The sequence below is a fragment of the Littorina saxatilis genome, unplaced genomic scaffold, assembly GCF_037325665.1.
Source record: "Littorina saxatilis isolate snail1 unplaced genomic scaffold, US_GU_Lsax_2.0 scaffold_374, whole genome shotgun sequence".
Classification (NCBI taxonomy): domain Eukaryota; kingdom Metazoa; phylum Mollusca; class Gastropoda; order Littorinimorpha; family Littorinidae; genus Littorina; species Littorina saxatilis.
In genome coordinates this window covers 52,485-69,040 of record NW_027127308.1, presented here as the reverse complement: position 1 = coordinate 69,040, position 16,556 = coordinate 52,485, and the positions used below count along the sequence as shown (strand labels likewise).

The 16,556-nt window shown below is 41.7% G+C and overlaps 1 protein-coding gene across 1 annotated transcript in view; it reads right to left on the bottom strand.

The window, feature by feature from the left end:
• Positions 1 to 7,746, bottom strand: part of LOC138955781 (uncharacterized) — a 48,509-nt gene extending 40,763 nt beyond the window's left edge. Inside the window, exon 1 of the mRNA XM_070327316.1 lies at positions 7,592 to 7,746. Coding sequence (XP_070183417.1) covers positions 7,592 to 7,609 — 18 coding nt within the window. The 5' untranslated portion in view covers positions 7,610 to 7,746. The remainder of the gene's footprint in view (positions 1 to 7,591) is intronic.
• Positions 7,747 to 16,556: the final 8,810 nt, after the last annotated feature.

Below are 16,556 nucleotides of genomic sequence, written 5' to 3'. Positions count from 1 at the left end.
AGGACAAGGGTGCTACCCCGAAGTCGAAGCATGATCGTCATGATGGTAGAGGTATGGGCGAAAGAGACAGTGGTGTGAAAGCGTGTGTGTATTGTGGCAAATCGCACAAGAAAGGCAAGGAACACTGTTTCGCATATGGCAAGACTTGCAATCGTTGCAAAAAGAAGAACCATTTTGCTCGTCAGTGCAAACAAAGCTCAGATAGGCAAGTGCATGAAATGTCTGATGAAGAGAGTGATGATGATGATGGTCATTTTGTTCTGACGATGAGTGAAAATGATGATGAACATGTTTTGTCTGTTGATGATGTTGATAAATCTGTGCATGCAAAAATGCTTGTTGGACATGACAGAGTGACGACATCGTTGCAACTTGACAGTGGAGCCACTATCAACAGTTTGTCCGTAGAGACGTACAAGACTGTGACGGGAGACGTAGCGTTGACAAAGCTGACCAAAAGCAACAAACGCTTGTTGATGTATGACAAAAGACCAGTAACTCCTCTAGGTGAGCGTATTCTGCCTGTGGTCAATCCAAAGAACGGCAAAAGCTACAAAGTGCGCTTTGTGGTAGTGAACGCCAAAGTGAAGGATATCTTGGGCTGTAGAGCAAGCCAACACATGCAGTTGATCACGGTCAATGTCGAGAACATTTCAGCCATAGGCACAGGGGATAAGCATGTTCTCACAGGGTTTGATGACGTATTCAAAGGGGAGGTTGGGGCTCTGGACGGAAAGCTAACGTTTGAAACAGACCCATCGGTTCCTCCAGTGAAGCTTCCATGTCGTCAGTGGCCCATAGCTGTCAAAGAGAAGGTCAAAGCAGAAATTGATCGTCTGCTTGAGTTAGGGGTCCTCGTTCCGGTGAACACACCAACTGATTGGATTAGCAGCGTAGTTGTGACGTTGAAGCCCAATGGTCAGGCTAGGTTGTGCATAGATCCAAAACCCTTGAACAAGGCATTGAAAAGAAATGATTACCCCATGAAGAGCATTGATGACGCGTTAGAGTCGATGGTAGGCGCAAAGATTTTCTCGCATTTCGACATGCGCAATGGCTTCTGGCACGTTGTCCTGGACGACGAAAGCAGTCTCTTGACAACGTTTGAAACCCCTTTCGGAAAATTTCGCTGGACTAGAATGCCGTTCGGTGCGTCGGTATGTCCAGAGGAATTTCAGCGCCGTGTCGATGATGCGCTGAACGGACTGCCGGGCGTGTTCGCAGTCCATGATGATGTCATTGTGTGGGGGTCGGGAGACACAGAGAAAGAAGCAGCAAAAGACCATGACCAGAACGTTCGGTTGTTCTTGCAGAGATGTCGCGAGAAGAACATCAAACTGAACAAAGAGAAGGTCGAGTACAGGAAAACTGAGGTCTCGTATCTGGGTCACGTGATCTCAAAGGACGGGTTGAAGTGTGACATGAAGAAAGTCGATGCAATCAAGTCGTTTCCGCAGCCAGAAGACAAAGCGGCGGTTCAGAGACTTCTGGGGATGGTAGGGTATCTCCAGAAGTTTGCACCACGTCTGTCGGAGGTCGCAGCGCCTCTGCGTGAGCTGGTGAAAAAAGACGTGCATTTCCGCTGGGATGAGAACCTGCACGGGAAAGCGTTTGATGAGATCAAGCGCATGTTGACTGAACCACCGGTTTTGCGATTTTTTGACCCTGGTGCGAAAACTACTCTTCAGTGTGATGCGTCTGAGTTCGGTCTGGGGGCGTGTTTGTTGTCAGATGGACAACCGGTACAGTTCGCGTCGCGAGCGCTGACCCAAACTGAACGCAACTATGCGCAAATAGAGAAGGAAATGCTTGCGATTCTCTTCGGGCTGGAACGTTTCGAGCGCTATGTGTATGGTAGACATGTTGAGGTGGAGTCTGATCACAAGCCGTTGATTCCCATTCACAACAAAACCTTGTTGGCAGCGCCAAAACGTCTGCAACGCATGTTGCTGAGAACGCAAAAGTTTGACTACACTGTGGTGTACAAGAAAGGTACAGAGATGTATCTCGCTGACACGCTCAGCAGAGCTGTGGTCAGGTCACACAAAGCAGGGAAAATGAAGAGCGAACAGATTTTCCAGACAGAAATAGAGCAGGAAATCGAGAGCATTGACATGGCCGCGCATGTGTCCGTGTCTGAAGGGCGACTCGAAGAGTTGAAAGAGGCAACAAAACGTGATAAAGATTTGTGTCGGCTGATGCAAATAACACAAGAAGGTTGGCCTGAGTCGAGACAAAGCTTACCGCTAGGTCTTCAACCTTACTTTCCATTCAGAGAGGAAGTATCGACTCAGAACGGTCTTTGTTTCAAGGCAGAAAGGATCATTGTACCAACAGAAATGAGGGAGAAAGTCCTACACTTGCTCCATCAGGCTCATACTGGGATTCAGGGTTGCATGAGAAGGGCAAGAGAACTGGTCTATTGGCCAGGAATGAACGCAGACATAGAAAAGTTGGTGAGCAAATGTGCAACTTGTCAGACACACCAAAGCAACCAACAGAAAGAGCCCATGATTTCCCACCCAATACCTGAAAGGCCCTGGGAAACGCTAGGGTGTGATCTCTTTGACTTTCAAGAGAAGTCGTACCTGGTAGTGGTAGACTACTACTCTGATTTCTTTGAAGTCGATCGCCTTGAGAACAAAACAGCAGAAGAAGTCATCTACAAGACAAAAGCCCATTTAGCCAGACATGGAATCCCTGATAAGATCATCTCTGATAACGGTCCGCCGTATAGCTCAGACAAATACAGAGATTTCGCTGAGGCTTGGGGATTCGAACACATAACCAGTTCGCCATATTATCCGCAATCCAACGGAAAGGCAGAAAATGCGGTCAAACAAGCAAAAACTCTGATCATGAAAGCTGTAGAAAGCAAAACAGATCCGTACTTGGCTCTACTAGAGTTAAGGAACATACCATCGGAGGTGATGAAAACCTCTCCAGTGCAAAGACTGTTCAGCAGAAGAACCAAAACCAGAATTCCTACAGCCAAAACTCTGCTAAAACCGCAGACGTGCACAAACGTGACTGGCAATCTGATCAAAAGAAAAGAAAAACAGACAAAGTGCTATAACAAAGGTACAGCAGAACTAGAAACCCTACAGCCAGGTCAAACCGTGAGGGTGAAGTTAGGCAAAACTTGGACAAAAGCAAAAGTAGAGCAACAGGTAGATGTCAGGTCTTACAAACTGCACACAGAAAATGGTAAAGCATACAGACGCAACAGGCGTCAAATCAGAACAACTGGAGAAACACTGACCAACACTGGTCCAAGGGAGACAATCACTCGAAAAACAGACCTTGATAGGCAGAGACAGCTAAATGACCAAGCAGTGAAAAACTACAGAGCAGTAGCTGATAGTCAGACTCAGGTGACCAAAGTCAGTACTCCTGTGAGTGCGACAAACACACCTGAAAATAAAACACCTGTGAAGATTCAGCCAAATGAAAAGAAAACTGAACGCATCAAAGTCAAGTTCATGAAGTCACAAACCGCAGGTAAAACAGACACAGGTCAAAGTCAAATCACTTCTCGTGGACGTCAGGTTAAACCACCAGCTTACCTGAATGACTATGTCAAAACCTAAAGACTGAAGACTGTAGGAGACAGTTCAGTATTTGTTGTTTGTGTGTTTTGTTTGAAGAGAAAAGATAGACAGTGAAGAAAGTAAACATTTGGTGGTATTGTTTATGTCCCGCGTTGTGAGCGAATGTGATAAATTTAATTCAAGGCGTTGAATTATTGTCCAGTAAAGTTTCATTGTCCAGAGAGAGAATGTGTTGTTATTATTGGAGTTGTGAAATGATGCTCTAGTCAAGATGTCCAGTCAGTGTGAATGTGAGAAATTAATCTAGGCGTAAAAATAATCTCAGCCTATTGGACTATGGTGAGAATGAGAATTTTATGTGCAGAGAATTCATTTTCCCGTGAAGTTTGGACAGTAAAAGTCTTTGGACTTGTTTATGTAAAGAAAAGGGGATGTGTCGATATTGCTATCATGTGATCGTCACATGATACATATTAATAGACTGTGAACTACGTCACTATTATGTGTGTGAATGTACGCGCGAGACATGCGCAGTGTTGTACGATGTTACCGCCAAGATGGCCTAGAAGCCAAACAATAAAGTGAAGCCATTATCTCTTCAACTGTTACTGCAGTGTCCGTTTCTGTACATGGAACCCGGAGCGAATGCGTCCATAAACATTCAACTAACACAAATACAAAACGATACAACACACATCAACCTCTCACTGATACACATACCCACATATTCTACCTAAACCCCTCACTGATGTATATATTCATAAGCGCACATACACACATACACACGCACACGCACACACACATACAAACACACGCACATCACAATTGTCGAACCACGGCCATGAATAAGATGCACTACACTGACAGTCAATAGATCAATGATTATCAACACACACGATCCCGATTTCTTGGTCTTCTGGTGGAATATTTTAATTTGTTTACAAACACTTTGAGATCACCGTTACATCTAGCCGGGGTGTCTTTAAAACTGTGTTCTCGTGAAGCCATGGTGGCAAACAATGACTATGGTCTCCGTTCCGACAATGTTTCCATTGCAAGTTTTTTTACTGACTCGCGATCCAAACATGCGGGCGCAATAAATGCGCGTGCATCTACAGAAATTGAGAACTATTTTTACCAGCCAATCAATCCTTAACTTAAGCGCTCATTTTAGGCGCCCTCACTTATTTCGCCCTCCTTAAATGAGCGCTCCGTTTGGGCCTATTTGCCCCATAACGATAAGCTGCGCCCTCAATAAATGTGCGCTCTTTTTTGGAGCGCGAATCTATTGCTCGCCAAATAAACTGCGTCCTCTTTTTTTGCAGCGCGAATCTTAAGAAATGTGATTTGATTGGCTAGCTATTCTTACCAGCCAATTAATCCTTAACTTGAGCGCTCATTTTAGGCGCCCTCACTTATTTCGCCCTCCTTAAATGAGCGCTCCGTTTGGGCCTATTTGCCCCATAACGATAACCTGCGCCCTCAATAAATGCGCGCTCCTTTTGGAGCGCGAATCTATAGCTCGCAAAATAAACTGCGCCCTCCTTTTTGGAGCGCGAATCTTAAGAAATGTGATTTGATTGGCTAACTATTTTTACCAGCCAATCAATCCTTAACTTGAGCGCTCATTTTAGGCGCCCTCACTTATTTCGCCCTCCTTAAATGAGCGCTCCGTTTGGGCCCATTTGCCCTCTCATACATGTTTCGACAGCCCAGACGGGGAGGATCCTCGATAGCTCACATGGTATATAATGTTTTCCGCCGTTTTTTTAAAGAATCCTTTCAAATTTGCTATTCCAAAAGTACCCTATGACACGACTCGAGTGACAAAGAACATTCTAATCTCTGCAATTCCTGTCTCAGTCCGTGCAGCCGTTTCGGGTCCTATCGTCATCATACAAACACACACACAGACACACAAGAACCAGCTTTAAAAGTTAGATTATTTAAGAACCATGTGAACCAGTGATTTTTTCTTATGTACATCAGATACTACAGTATTTCTGCTTCATGAAAAGCTATATTACAAAAACAAAACTAGAGATTTGAATTTTGACCACTTTTCCCCCTTTCTGTCACCAGTACTGAAGAACAACTCATATACACGGTGAGAATCAGAACTCGCTCTCTTCTCCGGTGTAACAAGACATTTTTACTCCACGAAAAATGTACTGCTCTACCAAATTTTGACTCCCCACATTGTTTACTTCCATTAAAAATCTCGTACTCGAAATGGGATGGGGGCGAAGGGATAATGCCAATATGTGATCCCGCGCAAACAAATGTCGCGCTACCCCTCCCTCCACCCCTTCCACCACCGAGACTGACAGGGGACAAGGGAGTCAAACCTGGCGTACACCTGGCGTGGGCAGTAAATTGCTTGTGTTAGGGTGGAATAATTTATTCGTTATTTATTCGTCAGGAGAGTAACATTTTCGATCGAAATGTTGACTCGGAACACACTTGTCGTTGGAAGTAATTTTCTTGTGTTATGGGGGAGTAGTTATTTCGTAAAGGGAGTCAAGTTTTCGTACACAATTTTTACTCCGGAGTACATATCTCGTGGGAGTAATTTTCTCGTGTTACACCGGCACTCTTTTACGAACTCTCTCTATAAGCCCACTCCACACCCCTGGTCTCTCGGCATGCGCCCTCTCTGGGGCTCTAAAGGTATGGCAACATTAATTCTAATAGAATAGGGAATAGGATGTATATGTTGTATTATGTATGACTGTTCCTACAGTACATTTTTAACTGTTTCCAGTGTTGTGTGTGGTATGCCGTGAATGTTATTCTCTCTAGTCTAAGACTATGCGATGTCGATACTGTCAGTTATGTGTTATTTCGTGGTTCAACCGCACGTTTGTTTGTAAGCTATTCGTTATTCGTTGTCTGAATGTGTGTGAGTCATTTGTTATTCGTTCTACCTATTTCTAATAGCAATGATAAAGGCTCGGCGACACCTAACAACCCTTAGCAACCACACGTAGCAACAATACACAGCAACAATGCACCACACATTCGTGTCTTAACAACACATTAACTCAAACACAGTAAGACAATTAACTATATCATACAGAGCATTGTAATGTAGACAAACAAACATCTTCAGGCACCATGGCAACGCTACACACCCAACGCAATATCACACAACATGCACAGCGTAGCAACACACTCCAACGCCATGTGTTAGAACTAAGCAAACCAGAAAGTACGAGATACAAAGAAAAACTCCCGCTCTAAGCCTGTCTACTGGCATCTTGGAGAATAACCAGCATTGGCATGCAGTAGGCATGGTGAGAGCAGGCAAAATACATCTGTTGTTTTGGATAAAATACATGTATTATGCCGTGAAAAAACTAAGCAAAACAGAAAGTAAACAAACATCATGACATCCATACCTGACTGACTATTAGGGTTTAACGTCCTCTTAGACCAACTGGTCTATATTGGGACAGGTATTGGTAATACGCTGAAGATATGGTGTGATACTTTGATTCGAACAAGCCCGCTGTGGCTGTCTTCTTCGACACACCAGCATTGGGTTTGTCTCGTCAAAGTATCGAAATACGATCATGATTATCAGAGACGAGAGATGATGCATGCGTGTCTTTGTGTTTTCCAAGCCCTGAGACTTTCGCTGTGAACGTGGGATCTTTTTCGTGCGCATGTGTGCACACGGGGGTGTTCGGACACCGAAGAGAGTCTGCACAAAGTTGACTCCGAGAAATAAATCTCTCGCCGAACGTGGGGATCGAACCCACGCTGATAGCGACCAACTGGCTACAAAGCCAGCGCGCTACCAACTGAGCTACGTCCCCTCCCCTGTCTACTGGCATCTTGGAGAATAACCAGCATTGGCATGATCAAGCGACTTTCAATAAACAAGAAAGTAAACATGCACCGTTTCATTCATACCAGTCATGAAGTAGCCATGGTGAGAGCAGGCAAAATACATGTTGTTTTGGATAGAATACATGTATTATGCCGTGAAAAAACTAAGCAAAACAGAAAGTAAACAAACATCATGACATCCATACCTGTCGTGAAGTAGCCATGGCAGGACTTTAGGGAGGAGGAAAGGCTTATGCACTGTCGGTATACTTTTTTTACCCTTCTGAGTCTTGGCAAAAAGTTAGTTGCTATTTATGTCATTGGGTTTGCTGGAGGGGCGTGTGCAAAAGCAGACTCGGGTTCACGTGATATTGCGTGAGACGATGTTCCATATTCAGGATTCGTGGATATTTCAGACCTGTGATACTTTTGGTTTCTAGTTTATGTCGTGTTTGTTTGCTTGATGTCAATGTGTGTGTGTGTGTGTGAGAGTGTGAGTGTGTTTGAGTGTGTGTGTGTGTGTGTGTTGTGTGTGTGTGTGTGGTGTGTGTGTGTGGGTGTTGTGTGTGTGTATGTGTGTGTGTACGTGTGTGTTTGTGTGTGTTTGTGAATGTGCGTGCGTGTGTGTGTGTGTGTGTGCGTGCGTGCGTGTTTGTGTGCGTGCGTGTGTGTGTGTGTGACACTCTCAGACTTCAACCACACTAACCGAAGCAGTCACTGCAGTACAATTTACAGTACAACATCGTTACTTTGTGGAAGGGTCATGCATAGGCTGCAGTTTATGTCATCCAAATTTAAAGTGATTCGGTCAACATAATGTAGAAGTTATTAGCATTTTCGAGGGTTCCATTTGTTTGGGTCACCCTGTAAATGACCGTTTTAGTATTCAGCTTTATTATCGCAATATTAATAATGTTATTTTTGCTTCTTTTGAATCTGCTCATGCTACCCCGTCGTCTTCGTCGTCCTCCTCGTCCACTTCTTGTTTTTTCTCTTCTTGTTTTTCTCCTTCTTTTTACACACACACACACACACCCACCCACCCACCCACCCACCCACCCACCCACCCACACACACACACACACACACGCACACACACACACACACACGCACGCACGCACATTCACAAACACACACACACACACAAACACACCCACACACGCACACACACAAGCACACACACACACACACACACACACACACACACACACACACAAGGCCACCACCATCGTCCCAAATCCTAGTCAATGGTATAACATTTAGTCAAAACGTGACCCAATGTAACGATACGAGGGGAAAAACACCACACACAATGCGGATAATATATTATTATTTCAAGATGCAAATGGGTAGTGTGCTTGTGTCACAAAACAACGCGGACCTTCGGATAGAGAGTTATTGCCCGACATATCACTCGACTAGAACCAAGACAGGGGGGAGGAGGGAGAAAAGGGGAGAGGGGAGGAAGAGGACAAGGAGGAACAAAACACATTCCCAAAGACATTAATGGCTTTTGAATTTAGATTTATAGGACCTGTGTCTACTCTGCGAACTCCTCGAAACAGTCATGTCTGCTTGACACTTCTGATATTGTACAGTGCTGCATGGCCCCGACACTTGTGATATAGTAGAGTGCGTATTGTCTTCATAGCCCCGACACTGTTTTGACAGCCATGGACCTTCTCCCTGACAACTCAGTATGAGTCGATCGCTACCCGGATGTACATTACTTCGAGAAACACTGGTGTGCACGAGTCAGCCCCCGTGTCTGATTGGTTGAATTGGGGTTTGCAGACGGGATTTCAACCAATCCGAGCACGCAGCTGGCACCCACTGAGTTGGTAATACTCTCGTGCACATTCTCCCAGGATCTGGGTGCAGACATCGCGTGGCACTGATTAAAGATACTCTCTTGAGTCCGAGTCTGGAGATACGCGCGCGATATAAGACTTCATATAACATTACATCCCTTTTCATCTACCATGTTTTTATCCTGGGATAAACAGCATCATTGCACTTTGACACTCACCAACAATCGAGTCTTGCTACTTCCGATGCAGAACGCAGTATTTTTCTGAATTAATATCCCTGGTTTATATAGCTATGACATTGTGTTACGAATCATGTCAAGAAAGGCATTCCACTCATTACAGAACGCAGCATTTTGCTGATCTAATATCCCTGGTCTATATAGTTACGAATAACGAATCATGTCAATAAAGACAAGCTGCGGATGTTGGGGTTGAATCCCGGGGGAAAGATGCTCCTTTCCTGAATGCGATATACAAGATGGTTGACACAGGAAGGAAGATATTCTTAAAGGCTCAATCTTTCACCTGTAACCGATTCGGCTCTCATATATAGGGCTAGACTTCTACATGGGATAAGGCCAAATATTCGATTCATTTGGCCTATTTTGATGTGGGCAGGCATTTTTGACTTGAATCTGTTGCACGGAAAAGTATACAGAACACAGCAAGTCCGCTTTGCTGTGATCTGCCGATGTTTTTAACAAACCAGAGTCTCAAGAAAACCCAGGCAGAACACAGTAAGTCCACTAATTTGCTCATAGTTTTTTCATTGAACCAAATTTATGACAGAAACTAGAGCAAAAAATGCAGAATGCATGCAGACGCTTACTTCCAGTAAAACTTTAATCGAGAATGTCTTTGCTATAGATCAGAACAAAAATACACGTTTTTCTCAAAACGTGTTTTTACATTTAGTCAAGTTTTGACTAAATGTTTTAACATAGAGGGGGAATCGAAACGAGGGTCGTGGTGTAGAATAGAATAGAATAGAATAGAATAATGTTTATTGTCATGAACCAGTAAAGTTATTGACACAACAAACAACAAATAATAATAATAATGCATTATACAATGCTAAAACAATCCGTAACAAATTTGCCAAGACGAACTTGAACTTCGTCTTCTAAAAATAAGTTACTTGGATTTTTGTTAGCATATTTCATATTGATATGTGAAGCATCTTCTTTAAATTCATCCCTTAATTTAACATATTTATTGCATTTATCTAGAAAATGTATTTCATCTTCTATGACATTGCATTCAATACAAAGACGATTTTCTTTAGGGATATTCTGATGTCTTCCACTTTCAATTTTTAGACAATGTGTGCTAGTCCTTAATCTGCTTAACATCTTTCTGTGTTTATTATTCTTAATTTGTATTAAGTATGACTGCATTTCGTAAGATTTACTGATCATAGAATAAAACTTAAGTCTGGAATATGTATCTGATTTTTCTTTTGTCCAGTATCTTATATATTCCTCTTGTTGTTTTTTGTCAATGGCAAACTTTAATTTGTGTACATTTAATGTAGATTGGTTATGCCAAACGTGACTAAAACCTAAGTTACAAAGAGATTGTCTAACAAATTGTAGCCATGGCGTTTCTGTCGGATGGTGCAACATTGAGTCATATAATTGATGTATATACGAATCTTGTTTGGAGTCTAGAATATGCGCCCAGAATGCTATTGTTTGTGATAACATTTTTAATCCTAAAGGGAACCTTCCTAATTCCCCCAGTACAGGTATCCACATAGCTTTTCTATGAACTCCAAGAAGGAATCGACAAAATTTGATATGAACAAATTCATGAGGAGTTTTGCTAGATAAACATGATCCAAAGAAATGATCAGTATTTGTTTGTTTTATTTTATTATTAAACGTAAACGGATACCAGATTTCAGCGCCATATGTTAATATCGGATTTACAAGTGAATCAAATAAATGTATCATTGTGTCTATTTGCACGTTTTGATTGCTGAAAATTCTGCGGAGGGAATGTGCTGCTTTATTACCTTGTTTACTTAAATGATCTTGAGCTGTATCAAAATTTCCATTCTTGTTGAATATGACCCCTAAATATTTATATTGATCTGTTACTTTGATTACATCAGTTCCACATTTAAATATTGTGTGCATTTTTGGATTTATATGACAAAATACTATAATTTTTGTTTTTTCTATGTTAATTTTCAAACCCCACTGTAGACAATAGTTATTTAGATAATCTAACTTATTTTGTAATCCTATTTTTGATTTTGAAAGAAGTACTAGATCATCTGCATACAGTAGACACGATATTTTTGTATTCTGGTTAATGTATGGCGAATCAACGTCAGGCATTCCATCTATTATATCATTAATGAAAATATTAAAAAGAGTTGGGCTTAATGTATTTCCTTGATGTACTCCTTTTTTAACCAATACATCTGGTGAATATCCACCTTGCATTTGTGTGCATATCTTTGTATTAATATACATGTTTTTGATTATATTGTAGCATTTACCTCTTATGCCAGTTTTGTATATCTTAAGTAAAAGTGCATCATGCCAAACGTTATCAAAAGCTTTTTGAAAATCTACGAAACATCCATATAATCTACCATTTTTAGTATTGATAATATCGTCTACAATTTTCTTCAGAATGAATATTTGATCCATCGTTCGGTATCCTTTTCGAAAACTCAAAATGGTGTATGTGTGCATGTGTGTGTGTGTGTGTGTGTGTGTGTGTGTGTGTGTGTGTGTGTGTGTGTGTGTGTGTGTGTGTAGAGCGATTCAGAGTAAACTACTGGACAGATATTTATGAAATTTTACATGAGAGTTCCTGGGTATAAAATCCCCAGACCTTTTTTCATTTTTTTGATAAATGTCTTTAATTACGTCATATTCATTTTTTTCGTGTAAGTTGAAGCGGCACTGTCACGCCCTCGTTTTTCCATCAAATTGATTGAAATTTTGGCCAAGCAATCTTTGACAAAGGCCGGACTTTGGTATTGTATTTCAGCTTGGAGGCTTAAAAATTAATTAATGACTTTGGTCATTAAAAATCGGAAAATTGTAATTAATTTTTTTTTTTATAAAACGATCCAAAACTACGTTCATCTTAATCTTCATTACTTTCTGATTCCAAAAAAACTTGAGTAAAAAAAAAAAGAACACAACAAAAACACACTCAGTGACTCGATCACAGTCACACCCAGTTACTCAGTAACACACACATGTATACACAACACATACATCTTGCTCAGTTCTACAAAGGCCACGTTTGCAATGGTCATGTCTTGGATTTTAAAAACAATAACTTACCTGCTGGTTGATCCAAACCGATGATTGAAAATCAGTGAGAGGAAAATGTCCTGCAGTGTACAGTGCGATTCATCGCCAACCTCCCCATTCAAGGCAGACCGTGTCCAAAATCAGCTGTACCATTCACATCCCGATTGCATTCCTTCAGAAGGGCAGTCAGTGTTTCGGGGTCATGCCAATACGTCCCAGTACCATTGTGTCCCAGTACCATTGCGTCCCAAAACAATGCCGTCTCATTGCGTCCCATTAAGCAATCCCATTGGGTCCCAATACCATTGGGTCCCAGTGCCATTGCGTCCCGTACCATTGTGTCCCAACAAAATTGCCTGTCGATAGGTCCCAAGAAAATTGCATCTCGATACGTCCCATAAAGGAATCCCATTACGTCCCCGTACCATTACGTCCCAACACAATTGGGCAGTGTGTGTGTGTGTGTGTGTGTGCGTGTGTGTGTGTGTGTGTGTGTGTGTGTTATGTACGTATGTATGTAGGTGTCTGTGTCTACATTTGTGCGTGTATGGGTTTCGCTATCTGTGTGTCTCGGTGTCTATGTGCTGAAGGTTCGACGACTGGACAGTCAGTCTAGCTTTTCTCAGAAACGGGTTTAAACATCGTCTACTCAGTAAATAAGCCTACAGTCATGTCATGCTCGGTTACATACAGTGGAATACAAAGCGGTGTACTGTACAGTTTCGGTATTTTTCTTTGTGTCGAGCACCGCTAAAGCATATATTAATTTTACACTTCGGTTTAGGTTAGCGTGCTTCAGTTCATTTTAAAAGAAAGAACATGGTTACCTTAGAAAACCTGTAAGGAAAGCAAGGAGCGCCTCGAAACAAACAAACTGACATGCAATATCCTTTACAGTTTCGGAATATATCGTGAAGGATTTTTTTCTCTCCCATGCACAAACATTTATTTATTTATTTATTTATTTTTATTTTTTTCCACTTCACCTCATCTCGACTAACCGGTACACATCTTTTTATTTTATTTTTATTTGTGAAATACTGCTATGTACCGACACAATTTTTTATTACAAATCGTGTTGAACGCATTTTGTTATAAAAATTGTGTAATCCGAACACGATTTGTAATAAATTTATTAGAAAACGCACTTTTATTACAAAACGTGTCGCTACACTGCTACAGTAACATCTCAGAAATTAAATTCACTAGTATTGGGACCTAATGGTACGGGGACGCAATGGCACGTAATTGTATTGGGACGTAATGGTACTGGGACGCAATGGTACTGGGACCCAATGGTATTGGGACGCAATGGTACTGGGACGCAATGGTACTGGGACGTAATGGTACTGGGACGTAATGGTACTGGGACGTAATGGTACTGGGACGTAATGGTATGTTCCCAGTGTTTCAACTTCTTTGTCGATATATTTCTCTGGTGGACGTGTTGAACTGCCAAATATTAGATTGTTTCCAATGTCAGTCACGAACGACGGCCGCCATGTTTTTTCGTCAACACTACTATTCATGTACTCCAATAAGGAAGAGCGTTTAAGGAAGTGTCTTAAAACCGACTTCTCGGGAAAGTGATAAATCAAATTTTATGGTCCACAAAAACTTGCTTCATATTTTATTTAAGGACTACTTTTATTTGCATTTATTTTTATGGCGCACATTTTGTGCCCCACATTTTGTTTTGGCCTTCATTTTGTGGTCCACAAACTGGAAATGTGCCCCACAAATGTGTGCCCTTATTTGCTGGATTAATGACATCGAATGCCAAGGATACACAGCGCTCCTAACATTCAGCCTGACCAGTCTAATGTGGACGGTTCCGAGGCCAGTAGAGCCACAGAGGAAAGTGCTTCAGAAGTGTCCAGAGGATGAGATGTTGCCTGATAGAGCTATTGTTTGGGGCTCACCTGAGTACTTGTGCAGTGAGTCATAGTTTTAGCAGAGTTTGACTGTATGGACGGGTGGGTGGAGTTAAGAGTTAAGAGTTAAGGTCTGCACATGCATTGTTAACGATACAGCTTTGAAACGTCATAGACTTCGACAGTTTGAAGGCCTCAATGCATGGTGTGAGACTGGTTGACCCTTAAGTCACTGCGGGAGGTGTTCAGGGAATTATCACAAAAAGAAATTCCTGTTTAATTCCATATGAAACCTCCACGCCCTACAATATCCGGACTGTGTTGTTCAAATTACGCTATCGTTTGTTTGTCTGTTTACAAAGAGGATTCTTCGCAAAAATAGTTGATGGGAATTTAGATTCTATGGTGTTTGAGGATTACATGAAGTCTCAACCAAAAACTCCAAATTGTTTTAAAGATAAAGCAACTTCTGTGAGGATCTGGGTCGTCCACGACACAGGAAGCACTGTGAAGGTTTAACAGAAAGGAGTGTTCCTTTAAATGTATTTTAATAAAGTTTCCGAAAACAGATATTCACTTGAAGGAACTATAAACATACGCATACTGTGTAAAAGCTAGCAAACAATAAACATTGTAACTGCAACACATTTATTTCAAACTCTGATTAATTATTTCCGTTATGATCCAGGTCAAAATTCCAATTCAATTCAACAATTTTTCTTCTGCGTTTGTAATGAAGGAGATCGACACCATACCATGTATTACATGGCAAAACGGAATGTACATGAATAAAACTATACCAAAGGTTTGTAATTGAAAAGCTTTACCAAGGCACAAAAGCAGACAACACAACATGTTAACAGAAATAAATGACAAGGAACATCCACTACAGTGTATATGTTACAGTCAAATCGGGAAATCAGGTATTTCACGAGAATGTCTGAAAGTTTAGGCATTCATGGTAAATACCTGGTTTGATCAGGCAATTCCGGAAATGACTGAATTTTTTTAGGCACTATCAGGAAATGACTAAAAACTACTTGTGCAAATTTCCCGTTTTGCCTGACTGTTAGGCAAAACGGGTTTGTCTGTTTTTACCTCGCCTGCCTTGAGCATGAATTTCTCTTCTAGCACATTGTCTATTCATCGTTTTCCCCATTTCACTGAGTTCGGAGTGATTGCAGTTTGTTTTTTTACGGGTGCAGGTCACTACCGCGAGTGTAACAATATCGCGTGTGTAAGACTACGAGCACGAATTTATTGTCTTTCTTTATTTGGTGTTTAACGTCGTTTTCAACCACGAAGGTTATATCGCGACGAGGGAAAGCGGGGAGATGGGATAGGGGAAAGGAGGGGGGGGGGGGGGGGGGGGGGAGATGGGATAGAACCACTTGTTAAGTGTTTCTTGTTCACAAAAGCACTAATCAAAAAATTGCTCCAGGGGCTTGCAACGTAGTACAATATATGACCTTACTGGGAGAATGCAAGTTTCCAGTACAAAGGACTAAACATTTCTTACATACTGCTTGACTAAAATCTTTACAAACATTGACTATATTCTATACAAGAACCACTTAACAAGGGTAAAAGGAGAAACAGAATCCGTTAGTCGCCTCATACGACATGCGGGGTGCAGAGAAATAAGGATGTGGAAAAGAAGACTTTTGGTAAGTGAAATAAAGGTGATGGATCCAGTCAGGTAGAAATAAGACAACAAGAAAAGAATTGGAAAACTGCAGGGAATAGTAGGGAGAGTTTTCTTGGAAGGAAATATAGGTGAAAGGACTGGAAAGGCAGAAATAAGACAAAAGAAGAGAAGAAACAGAACCGTTAGTCGCCTGTTACGACATGCTGGGTAGCATCGGGTAAATTCTTTCTAGTCCCAACCAATATGGGACTCCCCCTAACCCGCGGGGGGTACGAATTTATTGTGATTTTCTCGCAAAGTTCGGAGTGATTGGAGTTTGTTTTTACATAGCCGGCCTTGAGAACGAATTTATTGTGAGTTTCTCGTATAGCACATTGTCTTTTTACATTTAGTCAAGTTTTGACTAAATGTTTTAACGTAGAGGGGGGAATCGAGACGAGGGTCGTGGTGTATGTGCGTGTGTGTGTGTGTGTGTCTGTCTGTGTGTGTGTGTGTGTGTAGAGCGATTCAGACTAAACTACTGGACCGATCTTTATGAAATTTGACATGAGAGTTCC